This window comes from Corythoichthys intestinalis, chromosome 7, assembly GCF_030265065.1.
Source record: "Corythoichthys intestinalis isolate RoL2023-P3 chromosome 7, ASM3026506v1, whole genome shotgun sequence".
Classification (NCBI taxonomy): domain Eukaryota; kingdom Metazoa; phylum Chordata; class Actinopteri; order Syngnathiformes; family Syngnathidae; genus Corythoichthys; species Corythoichthys intestinalis.
Window position 1 is genome coordinate 41,659,601 of NC_080401.1, and position 27,971 is coordinate 41,687,571.

The 27,971-nt window shown below is 38.4% G+C and overlaps 1 protein-coding gene across 4 annotated transcripts; it reads left to right on the plus strand.

Moving 5' to 3' along the window:
• Window positions 1-4,467: 4,467 nt before the first annotated feature.
• Window positions 4,468-27,959, plus strand: hmg20b (high mobility group 20B). Of its 4 annotated transcripts, none has more exons than XM_057842028.1 (9): window positions 4,468-4,587; window positions 4,843-4,940; window positions 12,879-13,079; window positions 14,404-14,524; window positions 14,606-14,664; window positions 14,893-14,959; window positions 17,642-17,857; window positions 19,121-19,253; window positions 19,430-27,959. In XM_057842028.1, exons 2-9 carry the CDS (start codon window positions 4,860-4,862, stop codon window positions 19,440-19,442), a joined length of 891 nt encoding a protein of 296 aa, XP_057698011.1. In that variant the 5' UTR covers window positions 4,468-4,587; window positions 4,843-4,859; the 3' UTR covers window positions 19,443-27,959. The 4 variants fall into 4 exon arrangements, with proteins under 4 accessions (XP_057698011.1, XP_057698012.1, XP_057698010.1 ...); XM_057842029.1 differs by having other exon boundaries at window positions 4,479-4,587; window positions 4,846-4,940; XM_057842027.1 differs by having other exon boundaries at window positions 4,495-4,587; window positions 4,697-4,940.
• The last annotated feature ends 12 nt before the right edge of the window (window positions 27,960-27,971 follow it).

Here is a 27,971-nt window from a genome sequence, read left to right on the forward strand (position 1 = left end):
CTTCAATTTGTCTGATTTTGAGTGATTTCTTCCTTCAACAAAGGTGGGTGTAATCAGGTTTAGGTGATAATAAACTCAGATTTCCCATAACTGGTCAGTCACACACATTTGCTTTGTGACTTAAAAAATGGAGGTGAGGAATTTTTCACACAGGGTCAGATAGGTTTTTATCCTTCCAAGTAAATTTATCATTTAGAAATATATCTCTGGATTGTCTCATTGTGTTAAAATTGTCTTTATGACATTAAAATTTTTCGAAAAGTAAATGCAAAAAAAAAAATCAGGAAGGGAGGGTACTGTACTTTTTTACAGTACAACGAAGCCATATTATAGGCGTAGCAAGGGTCCCCGGTGGCAACAAGCAACATGGGGCCCTTTGCACGTGTGCAAGTAAGGGGGACAGTTGGACTTAGAGCAATAGCATATTTAATAAAAGTCTAATAACGCCTCGCTCTCATGGAGCGTTTTTTGGGACACTCAAAGCCCCCACCCCCCGCATTGCATTATTCATTCACTCCACACTCAGTGGATGTAAGCTTCTATTGTAACCACAGCTGAGAGTAGCAAACGCTAACAAGCTAGTTACAACAAGTCAAGGCAATTAATTGGTTTACCACATAAAAATACTACTACTACTAGTCTGCAGTGCTTCGACTACATTAGGACATAAAACTACAGTAACATAGAAGACTCACCGCTATCTTGCTTCCTTTTGTCTTCTTTTTTTCCCCTCTTTTTTCGCTTCCAGAATGATAACTTCTCTTCATTTTGCCAATTAAAAAAAGGCCAGATCGCCGCCCACTCTCACTCTGAGTCACGTGGCACCAAGGGTGAAAGTGGGCCAGAACGGTCAGGAACGCAGTTCCGTTATAAGATTCAGGGCCGGAATGCAGTTCCGGTATAAGATTCAGGGCTGAAATGCTGTTCCGGTACACGGTGCTTATTCCAAAAATATGACGGCAACCGTCAAAACGCTATGTAAAAAAAATTTTTTTTTTTTTAATGCTAAGCTGCCACACACGCATTTCATCTCCAAGAAGAAAACAATCTACCGACATCAGATTTACATACACAAGTGTTAACAACAAGCATAATATATTCCACGGACGGCACGGAGGTTTCCCCATCTGCTGCAGTTATCCGAGTCTGACGATGACGAGTCACGTCAATGTGCGAATGCACGCAGCAAAGCAAAACGCCTGGATTCATTTATCTGTTCAATTGGCTGACATACTGACATGTGATCAGCAGAGATAGCTGATTGGTTCAAATGTGCATGTTTTCTGGAACAGCAAAAAAAAAAAAAAATGTTTGTTGAATTGATGCGACAAGAAAAGGGCAATGCATCAGAAAATGGATCAAATCTTTAAGAGCAAGGAAGGAGTTGAGGAGGCCTATTTATCATATTTAGTTTTACTAGCTCTGATGGAGAGGTTCAGAACATCTGAGCTGTCAATGTGCACTTTGGACATATTTGTATTTATGTTAGGCTACTTATTCATTTCCTTATGATTTAAAAAAGTCCATGTTTGATTTCAAAATACTGTATGTTCCATTTTACTCTGCATTATATAAGTCATTTCTACTTATTTTTCTGAATGTATGTTACTTATCTTTATTATTTAAAAAAAAAAAATTAAAAGAAAGCAAAAAATGTTTACATTAACTTCAATTTTAATATACATCTTATGTTCTTAGTAGTTAAAATTGAGTTTTGGCATTTAGTATGTGAGGAAATGAGGGAAAATAAAAATGAGAAGATAGAGGTTGGGGTTGTTACAGTTTTTGTTACCTTTTATTTTGCAAATCATTGAAAAAATAAAAATATTTGAATGAATTTTATGTCTTATAGAAATAACTGTGCCAAAACAGTTTTCTTTGCATTTCAGTACTTTTAGGAGATTCGCCTATTCTCGCTCCCAGAATATGCAGCGCTTGTGACGTAAGACAATAACAGGACTGGTTGCCACGGGAAGGTACGCATACCCAAGGAACCTTGCTAAAAGGAGTTTTAAAATTGCTAATAAAATAGTTTAGGATTATTTTAGATGCATATATGTTATATTTTTCTTATAGAGTATTGGACTAGGAATACGATAGACCCATTAAAAGGCTTTTTTGGAAAAATCACCATTTCTTTAAGTAGTCACATGAATAATGAGGTGGCCTGTGAAAATCAACGCCAAACAACTTGGCTAGAACTTTCCAGAGAGTACTTGGTGAGTCATTCTTTGAACAATCATGTATTATTAATAACTATTTGTACTCTCTTAAACATGTATAATCTACATGATATGTTTAGTGCTGATTGGGATTGATAACAGAATCGTTAGATAATCTGCCAAAAGATTCCATGATGTTGAAACATTCCCTACACTTGTCGCTGCGATAGTTCAGTAGAGCTGTGTGTGCTAAAACTGTTGGCCCTCTTGGGGCCCCTGGCGGCTGGGGGCCCCAGGCAATTGCCTGGTTTGCCTAATGGGACGCGACGCCTCTAAATTCGATTCATGTTTTTATTTATGTATTGGGGCAATTGCATTAATATTCAAATATATGCTTCAATCACCTCTATTCACTACATGAATAATGAGGTGGCCTGTGAAAATCAACGTAAAACAACTCTGCAAGGATTTTCCAGAGAGTACTTGGTGAGTCATTCTTTAAACAATCATGTAGTATTAATAGCTATTTGTACTTTCTTAAACATGCATAATCTACATGATATGGTTAATGCTGATTGGGATTGATAACAGAATCGTTATATAATCTGCCAAATGGTTCCATGATGTTGAAACATTCCCTACACTTGTTGCTGCGATAGTTCACTAGAGCTGTGTGTGCTAAAACTGTTGGCCCTCTTGGGGCCACTGCTGGGTGGGGGCCCCAGGCAATTGCCTAGTTTGCCTAATGGGACGCGACGCCTCTAAATTCAATTCATGTTTTTATTTATGTATTGGGGCAGTTGCATTAATATTCAAATATATGCTTCAATCATACAAAATGAGGCTAAATGGACGTGTGATTCAAAATTTTCTTCAATGTAATTTGCGTGCATATTTTACATACCGAAAGCCGTTTGCCAAAAAGGGGAAGCCGCTGCATGTAAATGTAATTTATGGATTTCTTTGAATTTATATGACCCTATTAGGCTCGAGCGTTTACGTCACAGCAGCACGGGATCATGCGAGATTTGCGACAACGCAACCATTGCGGAAGCATCACGGGACATTTAAACTTAGCGGCAACCAAAGATGGAAAAAAGTAAGGAATACTTGCCAGTTCGATACAGAGACAAACTTGTTACCACGGCGAAGGACAGATATGTGAGCAATTTTAAGGATGTGAACAATGTTGACCCTCACGAGCAAGCCGAACACAAATGGAATAAAGATGTCGACAAGCTTCCACCACTACGCGAAATGGACATCATGCTGTATTTAGTGTTTGGTATATGTTACTACACTCATCAGCAATTCCGAAACTACAAATCGCTACAAAGCTACGAACAGTTTTGCTGCGGATGGGTGCAGGATCTTCACTTTATGACCATAGCAAACGGCAACACATCTTTCTAGCAAAGGTAGGCAATGTGTGTTTACATTAGTCTGTGACCACGGATGTACAAATCTTTTGCTGCATAAAATGTAGCCTGTGTACAAATTCTTTGCCACTCTCTCACGTCAAAATATTACAGCTTTTTCATTTAGCAACGACATGAATTATGTCTTATGAAGACAATGCACATGTATGCATGCTAGTTGTTTAGCTTTAGCAATAGCTAACAACAGGCCGACTTAGGGCGTAAAGTTACTGAAATTTGCGTAAACAAACGAAATTAACTTACCGGAGTGGAAGTGCATAGAGCAAACTCAGTGTGTAACTGGAGAATCAAACGTTATGCCCTTCCTTCTGATCGAGGCCACCCATGCCATTCTTCGACGTTTGGTAAGTTTAGATATGAGCTTTCCCTCGCCTTTTCTCCATGTAGGGATCCGGAAGAAACTCAATGGTGTTCCGTCGAGCTGTACATTCTCCTTTCTATTCGATCGGTTGTTGCAATTCTTTACCGCACAATAATTTCCAACCATTTTTAAAGAGCGACCTGTGTTGAAATGCCTCATTGCTTATGTTTCTCGCTTCCACAATGGCGATAGCGGCGGAAACCTCGCGAGTGCCACGTCATACGCTCGAGCCTAATAATGCCCTTACAAAACATTGCGTCCGTGATCAATCTGGTTTCCAACGATGAGCGCAACACTATTCAACCGAAAGTTTGTAAAAACCCTTTCATTCCTGTCTCGATATCAATCGGACGACAGATTTTTTCCTTTTCCATTTTTGTTTTTTGGGAGGACAGAGCTACAGACTGTTTTAAAGCGCCGGTAAACAAACTAGCCAATGAGGAGTGTCTGTTTTGACCAATCAGAATGACAGAAATAGACCAATCAGGAGTGACCTTTATTGGCCAATCACGTGCCATTTTGTCTGGTCTTCCTGTTTTACTAAGGAGTTTTTATCCCCGGCGAGGTGTAATAATTATCCAAAGGGAATAAAAATAATAAAGATTTAGACAACGGTGAATTTCATGTAAGTAGTTAAACTTAAATGCAAATATGTACAGGTGTTTTTTTTTTTGTATATTTGCGCTCCCCGGCCCGTATGTTATTTTTTTCTTTTATTATTGTCTCACAATTAGCCCTACTGGATGCTAGCGAGCGGGTTAGCAAAAGAGAAGCGACGTCCAGGCATGGGACGTTGTCTCTTTCCTTTGGTTCACGTTTCGTCTGTTTTTCCCTGCCACAGTACGGCCTAATCGTGTAATTTGCTACGTTTACACACCAGCAGGAGCGACGGAAATCATGGGTGGTGTCAAACACGAGCACAATGATGCTCCGCAGCAGCCCAGAGCCTCGCAGTCCACAGAACAGCCTCAAGAAGAGGTGGGTGCTTTGTTTTAATATACTCACATCAAAATCTCCAACATTCACTCCCTGCTTGGTTTTATTCTAGTTTTCCTCATATGAAATAATGCCATGCAAATGGATAATTCTAGGCTCTAACGGCCGCCATCATAAAACGTTGATATAAAACAAGTATACCCGGTTTCCGATGTAGTTTCGTTATTACGTATATAAATGGGAACGGACAGTCGTGGATCGATAGCCTACGCTTTGATAGAATTACGGTGACTATTTCCTTAAATACAGTATGCGAATAAAAAAAAACAACCTATTTCCAAGTACAAAGCAAATAACAGAAAATAGTGAGGTCGAATAGGACCGTGTCTCTTGGAATTAATCATTTAGATGAGTTTCAGTTTCTCAAGGTTAGCTAAAAGCAAGTTGTCAAAGCAGCAACATAATGCTCTTATTAATTCTTTTAAAATCACAAAGAATGTGAGAATAAATTGAGGAGTGAGGAGTGAGGACTATCTAACTGTCCACCCTAAATTAATATTAATGAAATCTGGATTTATTTTTGATTGACAGTGACATATCATGAAACAACGATTAATTATACACCCAATATGCATAATGTAGGAAACTGTTCATGCATGATATGCAGTGTTGTTAATCTTACTTTAAAAAAGTAATTAATTACAGTTACAAATTACTTCTCCCAAAAAGTAATTGCGTTAGTACCTCAGTTACCTGAACGTAAGAGTAATTAGTTACTTGGCAAAGTAACTGGTGATAATTTTCATGTTTTTTATTTATTTTTTATTTTTATTATTTTTTTTAATAGGTCACCCAATGTGAAGTTTACAGGGTTTTTTGGGGCAATTGGCCCTAGCCCAATTCTTCACCGTAAATTTAACTGGACACAGGGATATTCAGTGGCGCCTCCAGAAATTTTTCATAGGGGTGGCCAGACGGGGCCACTTAAAATCTTGGGGTGGCACAACAAAACTAAAAGCCATAATTTCAGGTTTTCATTATATTATTGCAGTAAAAAGGTCAGGGGAAAACTATCAGAAAGACTTAATGACACGGCCACTGATATACTTTTGTGTATTGTTTAATATTTGATGTTACTAATGATTTAATGTGCATAGTCCATAACTGTCCGGTTAACATTTTGAGTTCCACAACAATTCTGTTTTATTATGTTATGTATATATTTGGCATAAGGTGTACATTTAACAAAACAAAATAGGTACTGGAGAAAAGCAGGTGCTGGCAGATTTGCATTTGGAATGAAATGCATAACTGATGCTACAACAATCTAACAATATACTGGCAAGCGGGGTGGCCAGTGGAGTGGTCAACAAATTTATAGGGGTGGCCAAGGCCACCCCTGGCCACCCCCTGGGGGCGCCACTGGGGATATTGCAATAACTAGATAGTAAACTTTGCTATGTGTGGAAGTCATTTAATGTTGTGAATCAACCGTTAAAGTTGTTAAAATTGCTCCCATTATTGCATTAGTTCTCTTCTGTCTACTTTTGGCATGTGTAAGTTTTAAAACTATTTCATCATTTAAAGATAGATTTAAGTCAAGAATTTGCCAATTTAGGAGCATTTTAGATAAAAAGTTATTTAGGTTCGCTAGGAAGGTTCTCTACAACAGAGCCTTCCTGAGAAATCTACTGCTTTAAGATGGCGGCTGTTTACTAACGCATCTAGTTCTTTATTATACATGTTGCTAATTCAGCCGTGTCTTTCATTTGCATCTGGTCTGTATATACAGTATGTGATATCTACCGAAGTATCATGTGGGCGTAGTTTGTAGGCTATCGGCTACAGTCAAGTATTATTGGAGCCACCTAGCATAGTAGCATCGCGTTTGCAACGGCGTCACCCTCCCTTGCCTTCTACCCACTCCTGCTCTGCTCTCTCGTCTCCGTGAGTCCGTCTTTCTCAGACTTTTCTCGCTTTAGTCAACCAACATAGTAACGCACGCCTTTCCCGCCTCAGTAACGGTAACGCCGTTGCCAAGATGAGAAAAGTAATTAATTAGATTACTCACTACTGAAGAAAATAACGCCGTTAGTAACGCTGTTATATTCTAACGCCGTTATTAACAACACTGATAATATGTATGCAGTGCTACACAATCTTGCATGTTGAAATACATATTTGAACAATAAGTCCAAATTGAGAGGTATGAAAATTAGTATATACAGTAGTAGTATCTAACATGAAACAGGGCAAACACTTTTTTACTAGGAACACAGTGGCCCCTGACTTAAAATTTTAGAGGCGCACATTGTAAATCAACATGCAAAGTTTTCCTCTAATTTTCACTGTTGAACTTTCATGATAAATGCATAAAAGTCCACGCTTTTGAATCTATATTTTATTCTTTATCAGTTTTTACATCAACCAGTAGGCCTATACTACTTAGAAATTAGGTGAACATGGAAATTTTCTATTCTATTTCTGTCACTGTCACCTGGCACTACAACCAATCAGCAATGGATTTATTGATCGCCAAATCACCTGCAAGGACACTGGCTAACCCGAAAATTGACATCCACATGCCACACTTTGTCAACATGGAGGAGCGTATCATTTTAGCAGTGTGCGACCAGCACATAGTTTACAATACCTCTTGGAATGATTTTCGGGACATAAATAAAAAAGCAGTATGTAAAGATGTTGGCACTCAGAATTTTTTCTAAAATGCCCCCCAAATTCATAGCTAATCAGAAACGAGCGATGACTTACAGGCAGAGAGCGTCTGCAGTCGCATCATGCCCCATGTGTTGGCTTTTAGCTCAACGGCGATGACTTTAGCATTTCGCCATCGCTCGTCGCCTCCCATGTGTCTAGCCCCTGACCCGCTCCACACATCGCCCACCGCCACCTTCTTTTTCTTCCCTTGTATTTTCCTTTGGCAAACCAACTCGTTACATTACCACCAACTAGTGGATTTAACCATTTAGGAGTTTGTCAGCAGCAACAACAATAACAACAAATCCTGCAATGTTACTGGTCACGCATGTGCGAGTAGATGAAAAACATGCTTGTACTGGCTCAAATTTTAGTCGCAAAATGCGACCATTTGGTCGCAGTCTGGAGCCCTGCTGTTTTTCGTGTTAAATACTAGAGCGGGGTGGGCAAACTATTCCACAAAGGGCCGCTGTGGGTGCGGGTTTTTGCTGCAACCCATCAAGAGGACACCTTTTCACCAATCTGGTGCAATCATTTGATTGCAGTCAGGTGCTTCTTGTTTTCATTGAAACCTCATTGGTTAAAAGCTCGGTGCTGGATCAGTTGGAACAAAGACCAGGACCCACTGCGGCCCTCGAGGACCGGTTTGCCCACCCCTGTTAAGAGGTATGCGAAATTTCCGATTCTTAGATTATTCGCTTTTCGGCCATGGAAGACTCTAGAACGATTCACAAACATCCAAATTCTGATTATTGAAATATGACAAGTTAAGCAGAACTAAAACACAGTCAGCGAGGTCTTCGGGATACAATGAGGAACGGACCGAGAGTAAACATCATGCTTGTCATTACCCAGTAAATGACAATGCTCAACTCACGGCTCTGGCTCAACTCATACCGCTAGATAAAAAACAATAATATCTGACTGCTGCCGACAGCCGCCGCTACAAACTATTCGCACATAATGCTACGGCAGATATCACATGTATAAAAAACTAGATGCGAAATGACAGACTTGGCATCGTTAGCAGCACATGTATAGAAAACTAGATGTGAAATGACAGACTTGCCGGCGTTAATAAACAGCCGCCATCTTAAAGCAGTATACTTCCCTAGAAGGCTGTTGTAGTGAACCTTCCAAGCGAGCCTAATTAACTTTTTATCTAAAATACTCCTCAATCGGCAAAATCCTGACTTGAATCTATCTTTAAATGTTGAAACAGTTTTAAAACTTTCACATGTCGAAAGTAGACAGAAAGGAAATTATAGAAAAACGGTAGCAATTTTAACAACATTAACGGTTGATTCACAACATTAAATTAATTGAATGTAGTTTAAAGCTGCTGATACAGAATGGGGACTTGAGTATTTTATTTACCAGGCATGAAAATCTCTCACCTTTCGGCAAAATTCGCCGTTTTGAAGTCAAAAAGGGCGACCTACGTGAATTGTGTAGATCCGAGGAGAAATTCTTTTTGGGAGGGGGGGGGGTCGGGAGGTTTTATTTAATTATTATTATTATTATTATCATCATGTGATTAACTTAGTACGTAAACTGAGCACTTAAGAAATCGGTTCTTTAAAACTGTGACACGTGGACAGTCAGCAAATCATTCTAGATGCTTCGCTGACGAGAACCAATCATCGGCCCAAGCTGCGTTCCATTATTCCAAACGCGCTCACTACGTGTACATGGAGTGCTCGGAGAGCCTTTGGTTGCTTTGCAAAGCTGCGAAAAAAAAGCAGGCCTTATCCACACCGGGGCAGACCAGAGCGCAGCATACACACTTGCCTGTATTTGCCAGCAGATTGAATTTGGTGAGTAATGGTTTCAATCGTTTTCACATTTTGCGATATAAAAAAAGTTACTGCCATTCGTTGCAGCTTGCGTTGAACACTGCCAGAGCTAGCCAAATCTCCCATGAAAAAAAATAGCTCCCGTTAAATTGGCGTCAAGCTTGTGTATTTAGCGGTAATATAGATGAAGAAACACACTGTTGAGTCAAATTAAGCGGCATGCTCTCGGATGGAGGATGGCGCCTCGTATCGCTCCCGTCGTCCGCCTGAGACGCGTTATTTTCGGCTGTGACTTGAGCTGACGGCCGGTGTCGGCACAACACCGGCCCGACGAGTGGTGGGAATGACTCTTGCTAAGCTTTTCAGGAATACAGGGATCCCTCGTTTTTCGCGGTTAATGGGGACCAGAACCCACCACAATAAGTGAAAACCGCGAAGTAGCGCCCCCCCTCCCCATTTTGTGTGCGTGTTCAATGTATTTATTCAGATTTTACATTGGAAAAAAGATACATATATATAAGACGTGCTTTTTCACTTTTTTCACCTAAGTATCATTTATAAATGGTTTTCAAGCACTTCAAAATGTAAGAATTATGATAAGTTTTAAACATGTTACTGCCCCACCGAATTATTTTTAAACAAGAAGAAAGTAGTAAGAAAATGCTTGGCTTTATTAAATGCTTCATAGTGCGTCTACTCAAACCCTCTCAGGCTTTGTTAAACGGTGATTGACACATGTGCAAAGTTTTTCTTTTTTTGTTTGAAGCAACTTATTTGATTGAATAATAAAGACACAAATGTCCTCGCCAAAATGTGGCCCAAACGCAAAACATTACTTCAATGGAAAAATTTGTTTCAATCAAGAAAAATAGTTTTCAAATGCTTTTTTTGTCTCAAATTTATTTTTGCAATCAAAAACAATTTTTTTTATTGAAGTGACTTTTTTGGGATTAAAAGTATATACTGTGTTTTGATTGAAGCAACTTTGTTTTTGATAGAAGTAACTTTGTTTTTTGATTGAATAATAAAAACACAAATCTACCTCCATCGTTATTGAGAGAGAAAGAAATTAAGAAAGCTTTAAAACTAAAAGCCACCGGGGAGTCCGTTTTTTTTTTTTTTTTTTTTTTTTAATATTTATATTTCATTACATAGACATGCCTCGTAGGGAAAGGAGATTGAGGGATAAAAAAAAGGAGTTGGATGAGGCTGCTAAAGGCAGCGGATACCTCATCAGCTGGGTGAATAGCAGACCTGGTAAGAACAAGTTTGCAAGGATAGTCAGGTATTAAATACAATTATAAACACAATTACAATGTTATTTTTCTATAAGATTTTATGTCATTGCTTTATTAATCATTAGGTGCTAGAGTTGTTAAGTATGGATAATAATGAAATAATAGTTTTGAGAAAACTGTGCTTTTGGTGGCTCAGTGACCATCTGATGTGGTTTGTTCTCAGATGAACAAGTTGAGGAAGGAAGTTTCGATGCAGAGGTTGAAGGAAGAAAAGAGGCAGACTGACTGAGTCACAGCCAGAAAGTGTTGATGACAGTTTTGATTTCTATTCACTGTTGCCCCTTCCCACTTAAAGTATGTCACATTCGCAGCCAATTATTATCTAAAGCTGGTTAAAATTGAAGTCATGTTGTTTTAAGGTGTATTAAATACTTGTTCATGTGCCCCTTTTGATCTACGAGCACCCGCCCCTCCACCGGTCTCTGCACGGCCCTGCTGAAACATAGTGTGGGTCGACAGAGCTCAATATTTTGTTGGGGTGTACAGTGTACTGGAACATATTTCCTCCACACCCTTCTCACCTTTTTAACCCCTGACCCATTTTCATGCCTGATTTACTGTTTTGAACTATTAACTTGATACTGAAATAGTCGTTTATTTAAGCCTAAGAGGATTTTGTACAATTTTTGTAACTAATGTACGAAACATTAAAAGCAGCTAATAGCTGGGGGAAGGGGGGGGGGTGCATCAATAATCGATTTATAATCGAATTGTAGCCTTGGAATCGTACTCGAATCGTTAGGTGCCCAAAGATTCCCACCTGTATTAAATACTAATACTTTTAAAACTCGTCCCAGCTAGGATTTCCGAGAGCCATATGGCACCAATCTCGTGTAAGGTTTTGCGAGATTTCACACAAGCGTAACTAACAATAACGCTGTCAAAATAATGAAATTCAACTAAAAATCTTGACTTTGCCGGTCTATTGCAAGAAATGTTGTGGTAAGAATACAACAGATGGTAAATCAAGTGATATCACCTCACAATACTCTGTTGTATATGTGCCTTCACTTGTCGTATGTCATACGATTGACTGGGTGTGACTTTTAGCAATGACTAAATCACACTACTTGACGTCCTGTTGTACCCGCCCCGCCCACAATTTTGGTTTGTTGTCAAGTTGGTCTCTCTCTCAAACAACATAAATAAGTCTTCAATTTAACTTTCCATGAGCTGGAGGAACCCAGTCAATATTGTCATTTGCACTCATTTTTACTATATTGCTGATAAATGCAATGCTTTAGCAACCTATTTGCACATTGCCGCCAACAATTAGGCTGAAGTGTGGAGTAGAAGTTTGTTAGCCACCAAAAAAAAAAATTAAAGAGAAATAATATTTATTTAAAAATAATAATAAATCTGCAAAACACCTACATGCACAGGTGCAACTAGATGAAAAAATGACTTGTCAAATGTTTGGAGTGAAATGCCCCGATTTAGGAGCAGTCTGGAGACCTGTGAAATATGAATAACATTGCACACTTTTTCGTTGGCCTATTATAGGACTGCGGCTATCGATTATTTTAGTAGCCGATTAATCGATGAACTAGTTTGTCCGAATAATCGAGTAATTGGATAAGGAACATGAAAAATTAAAATACCAGAGCTGAGCCTCAAACGGTATTTTAAAAAAAAAAAAAATGAAGATCTATGTACAACAAAATAACAACTGGCTAACTCACATAGCAAAAGTCCGCTAGCTTAAATGCTATAAAATGCTAACTTTTTCTTTTTTTTTTTTTTTTTAACAATGCTCTTAACAAATGGTTCAGACACACATTCCCACAAAAACGACTAAATTTGCCTAAAAACTAAATTATGAATGCATAAAAAACATTAGCTCAAACAAAAACTTAGCTTCCTTTGGTCTTAACAGGGAGCAGTTGGATTCAGCCATGTGAAATGAGGCAGACCAGAGGGCAGTTTATCCACCCCAGTTAATAAAACTAAATGCAAACACTTTCAAAATAAACCATTACAACACCACTTTAATTAAACGAATGCTCGAAGCAATAAAACTTAATTCGAATATTTTTTTTCTAATCGAATACTTGAGTTAATCGATTAGTCGTTGCAGCACTAGTGTATTGTATTATTTGGGCCATTCTCTCAAAGCTGCAAGACCACTATTATTAACCCTTGACTTGTGTTGCTTTCCTTCTCTATAGCCGAAGAAACGAGGATGGCCCAAGGGAAAGAAAAGGAAGAAAGTGCTACCCAATGGTCCCAAGGCGCCAGTTACCGGCTATGTCCGCTTCTTGAATGAGCGGCGAGAAGTAATGCGGGCCAGATATCCCGACCTGCCATTCCCGGAAATCACAAAGCGGCTCGGAGCAGAATGGACGCGATTAGCACCAAACGATAAACAGGTAAATCACAATTGTGCATGGTCACTTCACCTTGTTTGTACAGACAAATTGGGTCTTTGGTGTGCCTGCCGACCCACCAAGTTTTTTGTCAATGATGTGGCCTTCAATTTTTCATTTGTTTTTAATAGGGTTGGGAATCTCTGGCATGAAGCCGATTCGATATGTATCTAGATACACAGGTTACGATTCGATTAAAAAAACGCTACATTTTTATGGCCGAGCGATTCGATACAGTTTAAGAACGATACCGTTCCATACAGAGTGAAAAGGATAGGATAATAAACATTTGTTGTGTGTGTTCGTACAGTATTTTAAACATATAAAAAAGACATTTCTCATAGCAAAATTAAACAACAAAATTTCATACCAATGTTATGTTTTAATTTTATATGAAAAAAAAATTAAGGCTTACTATATGACCGCCATTTTGTTGGATGGGATTGATGATAAAACTCCAGTGACAGACAACAATAAAGTGCAGTAATTTAATTACTGTATTTCCTGGTGTTTTGAACACAAGAGGTTGAAAAAAAGAATTAAACCTGCAATGTTATCATAAATAAATAATAAATTATGCTTTACCACTGGTATAATTGGGGGAATAAAGATATGGGTTTTTAGACAGACAGGTCAATAATCATTACTTTAACCTTATACACAGCAAAGTCTTTCACTTATGCCTGTGTTTCCACATTTTTTACTCCTCATCACTGTCCATATCTTTTTTGGCGTCGGTGCTCAAACTGTCCATTGTTTTAGCATGTTGCTTCGTTGCCACTACTAGTTTCGGTTTGGGCTGTGAAGAAAATGTTACGGAGCGTGCGTTACAGTGGTTTTGTTAGCTCTCGCGTTGTTATGACACGCCCGTGACGATAGGGTAATGACGGCGACTAGTAGCGGTTCTTCTGAGGCAACCACGGCTGTGAGTTGTGCTTGTCCATATTATATCATGCGTGCGGTCTCAATCTAAGTGCGCTGTGTGGTGAATGACACAAGCGCAGCATGTGAAGTAAAAGCTAAATTATTATCCCATTAAGCAATGCATTGAACTAGGCATTAGAAGCCGATTCTTGTGCTCGCGATAGCCCGAATCTATCTCTACGATCGGTTCATTGAATATTTAATGGCTAATTACTGTCGAATGGTAACTTTGCTATCGATACAGCTGTATCTCTCAACTGTAAAACCGGATATCCGGTGGTATCGGTTTATCGTTCTCAAGCTTACTTTTTACTTAATACCACCATTGTTCCAAAGCAAACGCTAGACAGAGCTTGGCCATGTCTCCTCTTGTTTTTGAGACATCTTGAATCTGCCTTCCCAGCGTTTCCTGGACGAGGCAGAGCGGGAGAAGATGCAGTATGCCCAGGAGCTGAAGGAATATCATCAGACGGAAGCATATCAGATCACTAGTACGAAGCTACAAGACAAGCGGATTAAAAAAGGTGGCTTTGATGTTGTTGTCTACCCTGTACGGCATACAAACTACAGCATTTGATGTGGAAAGTGTTCTTGTACTCATGCAGATTGTCTTTCAGAGGACAATCCGTCTGTTATTATCAGCGCCAGTTCAGGCATACCAAAGGTGCGTGGCCATTTCCTTCACACAGCCCAAGAGTCACATTAATTATACCAAATCCAGTTGAGTCAAACTGCCCTGGAGCATACTAAGATGATTTTATACTGTAGATTTGTTTCTAAATTTAGCTACAATCCATAAGTGGGTTAAAACATCTGTTAATTTGTTGATTATAATAGAAATCCACTAAAAAAAGGCATGTGATCAATCTCTTCTCTTTCCTGCCCCCCCAAGACTTCTGAACTCCCAAGCAGGTTTGACATACCGATCTTCACAGAGGAGTTCCTTGATCAAAACAAAGGTAACAACAGTATTACTATCTGTTTTTAAAAATTTTGGTAGTGTAGTGCCTCACATCACTAATGTTCCTTCTAGGAGTGGGAACCTCTTGTTACCTCACGATACGATACGCGATACAAAGCTCACGATAACAATGATCTGACGATACGGCGATACAAGGATTATCACTACATTGGTCAGGAAATCATTCTAGGATATTCTACAAACAGCTAATAAACAGAAAAACAAGCTTCTGCTGTGAATTGGAATGAGTTTATCACTAGTAGACGTCCAATCCATTTGAAGTGGGAGGGTGGCAGCGAATGAGCATTCGTTCATTCGCTGCCATCCCTCCCACTTCAAACGGATTGAACGTCTATGGCCGTCAGAGACAGCCAATGCCAGGCAATGAGGTAATTTTGGGCCATTTAAGGTCATTAATCTGTTGATTTGGGGGTATTTTATGGGTCACTTCTGGTTTATTTTGGGTTACAGAACAGGAAGTGACCTGGGAATCACCCAAATGATTAGGTAGTGACTCAAACTCAACAGGAAATGACCTGTAAATGAACAGCAAGTGACCTGTAAATGCCCCGAAAAATTGAACAGAATGACTGCGAATGCTCTGGTGTCGAATTAGTGCTGCAACGATTAATCGATTAACTCGAGTATTCGATTAGAAAAAAAGATTCAAATTAAATTTTGCTGCTTCGAGTATTCGTTTAATTAAAGTGGCGCTGTATTGGTTTGTTTTGAAAGTGTTTGCATCTATTTTCATTGATTTGGGTGGATACACGGCCCTCTAGTCTACCTCATTTCACATGGCTGAATTCATCTGCTCCCTGTTAAGACCAACATAAGCTAAGTTTTTGTTTGAGCTAATGATTTTTTTAATGCATTCGTAATTTTGTTTAAAGGTATATTTAGCCATTTTTGTGGGAATATGTGTCTGAGCCATTTGTTAAGAGCATTGTAAAAAAAGCGTTAGCATTTTATAGCATTTAAGCTAGTGGACTTTTGCTATGTAAGGTAGTCAATTGTTCTTTTGTTGTGCATAGATCCTCTTTTTATATATATATATATATATATATATGCACACACACCGTGTGAGGCTCAGGTATTTTAATTTTTTATGTTACTTATCCGATTACTCGATTATTTGAAATAAATAGTTCATCGATTAATCGACTACTAAAATAATCGATAGCTGCAGCCCTATTTCGAATGAACGAACGGTCCCAGTCTAAATGGATTGGGCGTCTAGCACCGTCAATGGCAGCCTTAGAGTTATCTGAGACACTATTATAGGGCTGCAGGGAGTCTCAAACGCTATAATTTAAAAAAAAAAAAAAAAAAAAAAAGATCTATTTACAACAAAAGAACAATTGGTTATTTTACATAGAAAAAGTCCGCTAGCTTAAATGCTATAAAATGCTAAAGTTTTTTTTTTTACAATGCTCTTAACAAATGATTCAGACACATATTCCTGTAAAAAAGGGCTAAATATACCTATAAACTAAATTATGAATGACATTAACTCTAAAAACTTACATTGGTATTAACAGGGAGCAGTTGGATTCAGCCATGTGAAAAGAGGCAGACCAGAGGGCAGTGTAATCAATAAAACTAGATGCAAGCACTTTCAAAATAAACCATTACAACGCCACTTTAATTAAACGAATACTCGAAGCAACAAAATTTAATTTCAATATTTTTTTTTAATCGAATGAGTTAATCGATTAATCGTTGCAGCACTACACTATTATGGTGGAAGATTTTGGTAGCAACTTGATGGTTGCTTGTTTTTTTTTTTTTTTTAAACACTGACACCTTTTTAAAACGATATCTCGATTCTTGGCAGGAGCATATCGATAAGTATCACGATATATCACCATTTCGATATTTTGTCACATCCCTAGTTCCTTCCTCCTCAATTGCCGAGCAGTCCAGTGTGTTGTCCACCTTTCTGCCCTAATGATTACACCAAACTGTTAACTAGTGACTGATGGGAAGGAATTAAAATACCCATTTCATGGCATTTCTTTGCCTCTGCGCACACAATACATACATAGAAACTCGCAACTCATCTCAGACAACACACAACAACACCCTGACTTGAAAGACATGCAAAAATATCCATGGAAAGCCTTAACTAACCTATATAATACTTAAATCGAAGAAGGAAAAAACATAAGAAATGAATTAAAACACATAATAATGAACAAATATATTGAGAATGCCATAAAATGACAAAATGCTTGTGACATCAATACCATTCTTTGCAATCTTCTTTCAACCAAGGAATAAACTAAATCAATTTATTGCCTGCCATTGACAACGACAGATGTTAAAATGGGAGGCCTAAGTATGAATGCTCATCGTTCAGTGCCATTGACGGTAATAAAAGTCCAATCCATTTTGACTGGGAACGACTGGTAGCTATCATTTGCTGCCAGCCTTTCCCAGTCAAAATGGATTGGGTGTCTAGCGATGCTAATGGCAGCCAAATACTCTGCTTTAACCAGTGTTTGCTACAATGATGTCAAACACTATATATTCCTACAACAGCATTAGTATCAGGCATTTAATTGGATTTTTTCACTAAATCCAGCCCTTGTATGTTTTTAAATCTTTTTCGAATCCTCATGCATGTTAAGATTTCCTGTAAACGACATGTTGTTTTGTTTTCTCAATTGGACTGCAGCTCGAGAGGCGGAGCTACGTCGACTTCGCAAGGCCAACGTGGAGTTTGAAGAGCAGAACGCGGTGCTGCAGAGGCACATCAAAGACATGTACAACGCCAAAGAACGCCTGGAGGCCGAGCTGAGCCAGGACGAGAAGCGCACGCAGGCTCTTCACCAGCATTTGCTGGCCATTAAACACACGCTAGTCAACAGCTTGTCTGCTGTGCCGCTACCAGGTTAGCAAATGAAGACAACAGCATGAGGTGATGCAGTATTTCGAAGTGCTCGTCACACACACAGGTTTATCGTAATTATGGTTCCATTACTGATTTAGGTTAGATTAGTGCATAGACTTCATAATATATTGACGGAGTGCTGGGCCGATTAATATGGGACCTATCTCCATCAAAGCTGACCAAGTGGAAACACAGACAAAGAACTTTTTACGTTGGAAATTCTTGTGAATAAATGCTTAAATCCCTGAATTCTTTATAAATATGGACGTAAAACAGTCTAGATTCTTGGTTAAAAGCAAATAAAAAATTGGCAGTTAGCATTTATTTTACTTAAGTATGTCGATTATGCTGCTAGTCTTTAAGCCACTGTGGCGCCGCCTGTTCACCACAAAGAGCTTTTTACGTTGAAAATTCTTTTGAGTGAATGCTTAAATCCCTGAATTATTTATGGATATGGATGTAAAAAAGTCTCTATTCTTGGTTAAAAGCAAAAAAAAAGCAAAAAAAAAAAAAAAGGGCATTTAGCATTTATTTTACATCAATATGTCGAATGTGCTGCTAGTCTTTATGCCACTGTGGCGCCGCCTTATCACCACAAAGAGCTTTTTACGTTGAAAATTCTTGTGAAAAATGCTTAAAACCCTGAATTCTTTATAGATATGGACGTAAAACAGTCTCGATTCTTTGTGAAAAGAGCAAAGAACCGGGCAGTTTGCATTTATTTTCGTAAGTATGTTGAATGTGCTGCTAGCCTTGAAGCCACTGTGGCGCCGCCTTATCACCACAAAGAGCTTTTTACGTTGAAAATTCTTGTGAATAAATGCCTAAATCTCTGAATACTTTATAGATATGAAAGTAAAACAGTCTTGGTCCTGGTAAAAAGCAAAAAAACATTTATTTTCCGTAAACTTTGCAAATTATGACGCCAATGCCGTAGCGGTTAATTTCTCCCATTAATTTTAACATATCAAAATGCATGGATGGTACGAAAAATATAATAATTACCTTGGATCCTCGAACAAATCACTCCTGAGACAATCCTTCCTGTTTGCATGCGGTACAGCTTTTGTACTTTTTCAACCTAAATCTGACGTTGGATCGCTGCATGTGTTTGAGAGTAACTTCGACCGACTGAAGCAGAGTGTGGGACGGCCCCCGACATGAAGGCGTGGCGCTGTGTCTGGGGAATGTGTCCCGTCAATATCATTATGAAGTCTATGATTAATGTTAAATTATGCCTCCCTCCTCTGAATCTTAAAACAGGCACAGGTGAGACAGCGTCCCTCGGAAACCTGGATTCATATCTCAGTCGGCTCAGCGGCGCACTTGAAGGGAATCCTCACAAGCACAGGGCATTGCTCACACAGCTTTGTGATGTCCTCTCTCACCTAGACAGGTAAACAATACTTATCTCTTTCTGCCACACATGTGCACACATACATAAAAAAACATTAGGATTAGTGGAATTTATGTCAAAGCCACACTGAAGTCAGATACTGCAATTGCATTTTCTCCACATCAATGAATGTCACATACACGTATTCTCCAAAAATGTATGCTTATTTTTTCAAGTGAGAAGTTGTAGGACAGCCGCACAACCTCTCCCACCTGTCAAGTCATTCCTGCACCGGGCAAGATGTTGTCAGGTGGAAATGGCGCCACTTGGGCCGATGGTACGGACGTCACGAAGAATGGAAAAGGCAGTGCCATGAATACGGCTGTCAAAGTGTGCAAAGCTCCTCTTCTGCTCAAATTTGTGAGTTCTTTTAGGTATGAAGAAAGTATCTCATAATGCATACGTTTTGCTTATTTTAACGAAGAGTTTACAAGTAATGCCGTATGGCATTGGTGGCTGGGATCATTTGTGTACGCAGTGTTATTAAAGGGAATCACTGACAGAAAGACTTGTAGTTATTAAAAGATAAATGTTAGGATGAGTCATAATAATTTGATATTAAAATCACTCGATTTTTTCGTTTTTATAAAATTTATAAAATTAGTTTAACTACTAGGTCGCCATTATTGTTGACGTCGCAATGCACTGTGAGTGGTGACGTCAAAGGGTTGTATCTGTTTAGCCTTTACAATTTGAACCCGAGAGGAACATCAATGAGCAGGACAGCACTAGCAACAGTTCACAAAAAGAGCAGCAAAAGCAAAATGAACAGGAAAGACGGGATGAGACGAGATGAGAGTCAGATAAAACAGGTAGTGTTCATGTGGCACGTTCGTCTAGTGACTGACAGCTGTCAAGAACTCCAGTTTTTGTTTGCAGATCTTCTTGTGTGATCAAACTTGTTTCAATATAATTATCGAGAATGTTAGCACCCAGAGCTGTCGTGTACTTAATATATAATTAGGATATGCAGTAAGCCTGAACGATATATCGTTTAAACATCGCCATCGCGATGTGTGCGTGCGCAATAGTCCCATCGCAAGGACGTGCGGTAGTTTTTATTTTTTTTAATCCACATACGCCCTGCTTTCTGCTCTGCGCAGAGCCTCACACGCTCTTTGAACCTCACAGTCACTGCAGCACTTGCTTATTAAAGTTAACGATGCTGGTATCTTTGATCTTGCCAAAGAGGCGGACATCACAGCGCGGCAGCTGTCAATCATCGTTCAACTTGTTAAACAGTTTCTGCAAGGAAGCCGCTTTGGAATGAATGTGTCTGTGTGTGTGTGTGTGTGTTTGTGTGTGGAGACGTTTGAGACATATAAATTAAATGCCAGAAGTGATCATGAGGAGTTAATAATTTCTACATGTCCACCAAGAGTCACAGCTAAGGTAGATAAACAGAAGTATTTAATAAAGCCAAGCATTTTTCTACTACAGTACTTTATTCTTGTTCAAAATGGATTTGGTTGGACAGTTATGTTTAAAACTGATCATAATTATTACATTTGAAGTGCTTAAAACCATTTATTAAAATATATATATACATTATGTGTATGTATATATATATATATATATATATATATATATATATATATATATATATATATATATATATATATATATACATACATACATAATGTATGTATATTAATCATACTTTGGGGAAAAGGTGAGGAAAAAACATGCCTTATATGTATCTCTTTCCAATGCTAAATCTGAATAAATACATTGAGCACACACACACAAAAATAAAAATTTGGGGGGCGGGGTGCGCAACTTTGCGGTTTTTCACTTATCGCGGCGGGTTCTGGTCCCCATTAACCGCGAAAAACGAGGGATCACTGTACACTGGTCATTGTGAGTCATCCAAAGTCTTTCCAAACAGCTATTCAAGTCATCTAGTCAAAATTTCTTTTAAAAAAATATATATATATTTTTTTTAATATTGCAATATAATATCGCAAACCCCCCCAAAAAATCCCAGCAATAGTTTTTTCCAATATCATTCAGGCCTAATATGCAGTGAAACACATCAGTTTATTCTGATTTTCATTATTATTATTAATAAACTTTGAGACCGTTTGCCTCAACTGAGATGTCTAATGGGCTCTGCCTCCGTGACCGAGAGAGTGCTGCCTTATCAACCATCATTGTCACGTAAAAGCCCTGTCCAGATTGATGATCGTCTTGCCAGTGTTCTCAGATTTTGCTCCCTTGTCAGATGTTGCTCCCGAAGCTTTTGTGGGGGTGAATAAGCACTCTTTAACATTCAGTGGGACTCTCATTATACAAATGTGCAAAATAGACAATTTACACCATAAAAATGCATAAACAACCTGAATATGGTGTAAATAAATGCGGATAAGCGACACAGAAAACGAATGAATGTATTAGATTTGCTTTAATTGCTGGCTATTCGTATAATTTTCTGCCCAACAGATTATAATGACACCATATTTTGCACATTGAGATATAAAAGGACTGTCGTTTCCTTTAGTTGTACTTAAAGCACCTTCTTTACATGCAGCTAGCGTTCAAGACCACACTGTTTAGTAACATTAACAACACAAGGACCATGTTATTTTTCTCTGGATCGATATTATGTGTATTGTTTATCAATCTATTAGCTGTAATCAATAACTCAAGTCCTCAGATGAAAATAAAAAAATCTGTTACGGTCCGCGAATGCGGAAGCAATGTTGGACCCCAAAGCAGACAGCAATAACAGAGGGATTGCGTAAAAGGGTTTATTGAACACACAAAAAACACGCGATCGCGAAAAGGGAGACAAAAAAAATGTAAAACCACGGTGAGAGGCAGACAAACAAAAAAAACAAGGCAATGATGCAACTAACAACGAAGGGATCAGGAATACTAACTCTCAAATCAAAGTCAATATCTCGACAGCCCGCCTAGGATTGGTTTAAAGACACTGTTGATGAGCCGGAATTGGATGCAGGTACCACTTTGGGAACTCATCCCACAGCTCTGTAACAAAACAATCTGACCAGCAGCAAAATGTGACAAAATCATGCCAGTCGTCGTACTAGTTTCGCTAGTATAGAGAACAGCTAATCTCCCAGTACAACCCAACCGCATCGTCACTCCCAGTGTGCATTGCGCGCATAAATCATAGCGCCATCTGTAGGTCAGAGCATCCTAAATATTATAGATCTTTAAATATATGGCAATATTTTTTGTTTCTAATAACATATTTTAGTAAAAGAGAACAACTGTGGTTTATTAGAGCCGACAAGTCTTAAAGTCCGTGGTTCCCTTTTACAATATCTAAAAATGAAACAAGGATTATGCTTTTGACGTGATCATGGAATGTTGTTATATCATTTTGATATTTTTTCTTGTGAATTGTGTTTGTAATGTTTCCAGAATGCTGTTTGAAACTGTGCTGAAAATATTTCCAATATATCATAAGCAATTAAATCTTTTTGTCATTTCTGTCATCGTTCAATCAGTGAGCAGTTAATTGGGTATATTAACACAGTACACCCGCGGTCATAAGTTTTAAGACTTTTCACCAACTTTTAACCGATGGTGTATGTGCATTCCAGTGGGCTGCATTTCTGCCAAGGGCTCGCTGAATTTCTCATGAGGGAGCAGCTAGGCTGCATTTAGACTCCAGGCATATCTGATTCCAATCAGATTCTTTCTCAAATCTGATATTTAGGGCTGACTGTTCACACTATTTTTAGCAAATGTCCAAATCCGATCTGGACCTGTTCAGACTGGGCCACATTATTGACACATCTGGCAGGTTGCTGTGGCAACGAAGGTGTCATCCACCATAGGGTGACGTCACGGACAGCCAAATCCCATCTGAACTGTTCAGACTGAGAAGCATCTTGTCCATATAAGATACGAAACTACCTCCTGCATGTGATTTCAATCCGTCACGCAAAAATCAGATTTCTGTGCTTTGTGACTGTTCAGACTACAAAAGACCCATGCAGTTTCAATCTGGATGGACTAAAAATCCGATTTTGACTGCTAATCTGAAGCTACGTCTACACTAGGACGGATTTTTTTTTTTTACCTTGTAAATCGGACAATATTTTGTTATCTATCCACAATACGTTTAAGGTGCGTTTATAAACGCCACGCTCCTACAAATGACGCTTGCATTTGCACAAAATACGCCTGCGCAAAAAGGAGCAGCCTTGGGTGTGAAATCATCGTCCGCGAAGGTCACCTCTTAACTCTGAACATGATGCATATAATATTTTATGTTGTTGGATGTCTTCTCCGTACGTATTGAAGCGTAAAATTTACAGGCTCCTTCAGTTGTAAAAAAAAAAAAAAAAAAAGGAGCAGGAAAGCTGCGTCTGGACCATTCACCTCCATTGTTTACAATGCCGCGATGGCGTGCTCCGTGATGTCACTTCCTTTGTATCCGATTATTATTAGGATAGCCCTGGCTATACTAGGCGACCCTGTGTAATAAAATCTCCGGACAAGAGGTACATTAGCTGACAGGCCGTATAGTCTAATTACAGATTTAAGGCCATTATCCTTCCTAGTGTAGACGTCCCCTCAACAAGGCCTTAGTTCCAGTACATGATTTGTGTTCAAATGACAGCCGTTAGACTGTCTTGACAAAATGATAAAACACAGTTTGAGGGAGTTGTTAACTGACAATTCTTCATATTGTGATTGTAGTGTACTGTAGCATTAAGAGCATTTTCTTAAAGTTTTCCACCATATTTAGGCTAAATACCGTCACCAAAAATAAAGATACAACCATGTAATGAATTAGGGTAGCATTCTCAAAGAGCAAACTCAACCTAAGGAGTCAAATTCAAAGACTTGCCATATTTCTGACCTCTGTGACATTTGACCCTTTTTCTCTTCAGCATATCACTGAACCTGAAACTTTTAAGTCAAATAAGCAAACCTGGCATCAACTTGATGCAAAATACATGTTCTGACCTCTTTGACCTCATTACCCTCAATTTAATCACCTCTTCTGTTTTGTATTCCAAACATCCTGCAAGTTTGACAGTAATCCCTTTAATCGTTCTTATGTTACTGTCTTAAACACAGACACCCAAACCAGACATGGAACTGAATTTATAACCCATGCCTTCCGTAGGTTTTACCTACTGGCGGAGGTAATAAGCATGGTACATTAAATGTATACTGATTAAGTTTTGTATTTGTTCTTGTTAAAAGTGTGCAGCTATACAAGCAAAAAATGGAACCCAGTGATTTGGACGGGCAGTTTTAGTCCAATTGTAATTGATAATGGCTTCCAGCAGTAGGCACTGTTGGCCTGTTTTGGTTTTCAATACGATACTTCAGACAAACTCAGTGGCTGTCAGTGTGTAAGCGTATATATACCCCCCCCCCCCCCCCAACATACATACACAGTGTGTCTAAAAATGTATACAACCCTGACAGCTAAATAATATAATTATCATTCATTTTCATTTGTTTATTTGATTAGGACAATGCACATTGATCAATGCATCAGTAAAAAAAAAAAAAAAACATCGATATGAATATGCCGTAGTTAGCATGGCAGCAAAATTTCATCGGTTGTCCTAAGGCAGGTATTCTATAAACAATAAAATAAATAATATAGCCTAACATATCATGCAGACATAATATCCATGCATCGTAAACACAGAATACTGTACACACAAATCTACACAAGAAAGTAAAAACCATGTTCACACTTTACACATTCATTAAAATCATAAATGGGAGCTGGTCTGGTTTGTTTTCAGGCACTGTTTAACGGTCAATTTGAAGGTGTTGATATTGTCACACAGTCTGATTTGATCTGGCAGTCTATTCCAGGACAATGTTCCTCTAATGGACACCACCATTTGACTTAATTTAAGTATATGCCATTTCACCCCACAGTCCCTTTTTGCCAGTGCACTTGTGCTTATTTGTGAAGATTTTTTTCTCCATGCATGAAGTGCTATAATGGTGGAGGGGCTAGTTCATTCAAAACCTTAAAAATGAGACATCTAAAAAATAAAATAAAAAAAAAAACCTGATAGCTATCAAAGTCCAGTAATTGGTGTTTCTTGACAATGTTACATTGGTGGTGATACATTGGCTTTTTAATCAAGAACTTTTAAATTGGTTTTAGATTGTTCTCTGATGTTTGAGACTATGTGTAATAGTAGTAAAGGTGAGGACATGTGTATATACCTAAACCTTTGAAGCCGCCGTCGGTAGATAAGGTCTTATGTGTTTAAAATTAGACAAACTAGCTTTAACTTTGTGTTACTTTTTTATCATGCTGCTTAAAATTAAGACTAAAGTCAAAGATTTCCCCAAGGTATTTAAAATGATCGAACTCGTCAACAATTGACAGAAAGCTGAGAGTCCACCCTTTCAAAATGGATTGGATGGTTAGTGCCATCAATGGCATTGAAACATTAGTATTGACAACCAATCCTCCCAGTTTAAATGAATTGGACGTCTATCATTGTCCAAAAAACCCTTTATGAGTGCTATTGGGGGCCATATTTCTGTTTTTATTAATTGTTTTTATTACATAATTTTATTTATTCATAAAACAATGCTGTATATAAATCCATTCCAAATAGTTTTTCCTCTTAGGGGTCGCCACTGTAGTACAATCAATTCACATGGTAGATTTGGATTTTAACATTTAGGTCAGATACAGTTTCTCAAAAGGTATAGCCAATTGACAGTTTTGACCTCATTTTCTTTTTTAGTGACCCAAATTTAGTATAGAGTCATTACTTTTATCTAGGGAGCGTTTTGCTTGCAGACCAGTGTAATCATTAAAAAATATATATATTCTTAACTAAGAGTCTACATATGTGAACATCACATTTTGGGGCATGTAGGTCATAGCTGCATACCAAACGTTAAGATACCCAAATAACCCGAAGTATGACGATCCCGTAAGTATAAGCAGAGTTAAGGGGGGGGGGGGGCAGGTCTTAGCACCTTAGACGGTCAGTTACTTTGCATATTATTTTTTTAAAAAATAAAAAATTAGAGGAGGGCAATTTTATTTTTCAAATGATGTTTTTCTTTGTTTGAAAATTTTTTTTTGATTGAAGAAACTTTTTGGGGGATTGGATGATTTAGACACAAATGTTCTACCTATAATATGGCCCAAACACAAAAAGGATTGCTAAAATCAAAGAACACTTTTTAAATTAACAATTATTCAAATGCAAAAATTTGAGTCTCAAATATTTTTTCGCATTCAAATACTTCTTTTCTATGACTGAAATGTTTCTTTTTTTAAAGTTATTTTTCGTTTGAAAATATATATTTTTTGTTTGAAGCAAATTATTTTTTGATTGAATAACAAAGACACAAATGTCCTAGCCAAAACGTGGCCCAAACGCAAAACAACATTACTTCAATTAAAGAAGTTGCTTCACTCCAAAAAAAATTGACTTCAATAAAAAATAAAAAAAAACTAAGAAAAATAGCTTTCAAATGTACTTTTTTGAGTTTTTGCATTCAAACTCAATTTTTTGATCGAATAATGAAGACACAAATCTACCTCCTTGTGGCTCCACCCAGGGGATACAATTTTTGACTGGGGTAACTACATTGGCATTTTTGTCTTTGTTTTTAATGACCAAAGCTAATGAGTTTTGCATTGTGTATTAGCATTAAGTTTGCAAACACCCAAGTTAAGCAGTTATTTTAAATACTGTGGCTATGTGTAATTCTATTTTTTTATATTTTGGTTTTGCAGTAAATTTTAACTGGGAGTTAAACTAAACCGTTTTTAAGACTTTTTCCCACTTAACTGTATCGTAATTCAGGGGTCGACAATATAGATTGCCCGGTGACCGTCAGGGGCACCAGAATGCTCCCACCACTGGTTATGGCCTCCACTGCTGCTGATTGATAGTCTCAGTACCCACCTAATGTTATACAACAAGACGACATGTGTCTGAAACACCCAGAACCTGGCACAGCACCAGGGAAAAAGACCACTCGAGAAAGATCAAGTCACCAGAGAAGTTGAGGGAAAGCGAAATCCAATATGAAAAGAAGTTTCATCCCCAGTGGCGAGACCGCTGGAATTGGCTCGGCTATGAGACAAAAAACGAGGTTTACTGTGAGGTGTGCAGATCAATGCCCATATATGCAGAGCAGTAAGTTCAAGAGAACAATGAATAAAACCTTTGTTATGAACACAACTTGTTAATTAATCCACGTGATTACGGAGAAAATAATATCGTCATTACGATGGTTTAGCTTGAAAATCATTGGCCATAATTGCTTTAGTCATCTCTTTGACTTCTAAATTGTTTCCAAGACAACCGAGCTGGGGGTATCTTCCAGTTGTCTGGAACTCTAGACTCACCGCTGTTCCAGCGATAGAGTCTGGCGACCGTTCCGCGGATCAAATTTCAAGGGCGGAGCAAGCCACAACAAACACAGCGGAGTGGACCAATCAGCAACGGGCGAACATGACGTTGGTAAAGCAACAAGAAACTCTAGCGCAAGGAAATAAACATACGAAGAGAACGGAAAAGTTTATTTAACATGGCTAGCGCTGTTGGTTTTAGTGACTCGATGTGTTTTTGGTCATTTAAGATTTAATTTACCGCGGATTGCAACATATTCTCGTCTTTCCAGTTCCCCATCTGTGTTGTTCTGGAGACGACTTCCAACGCGCAAGAGTGACGTTGCTCGTGAAGAACACATCACGCAAATAAACGAATTTGATTGCACGGACGA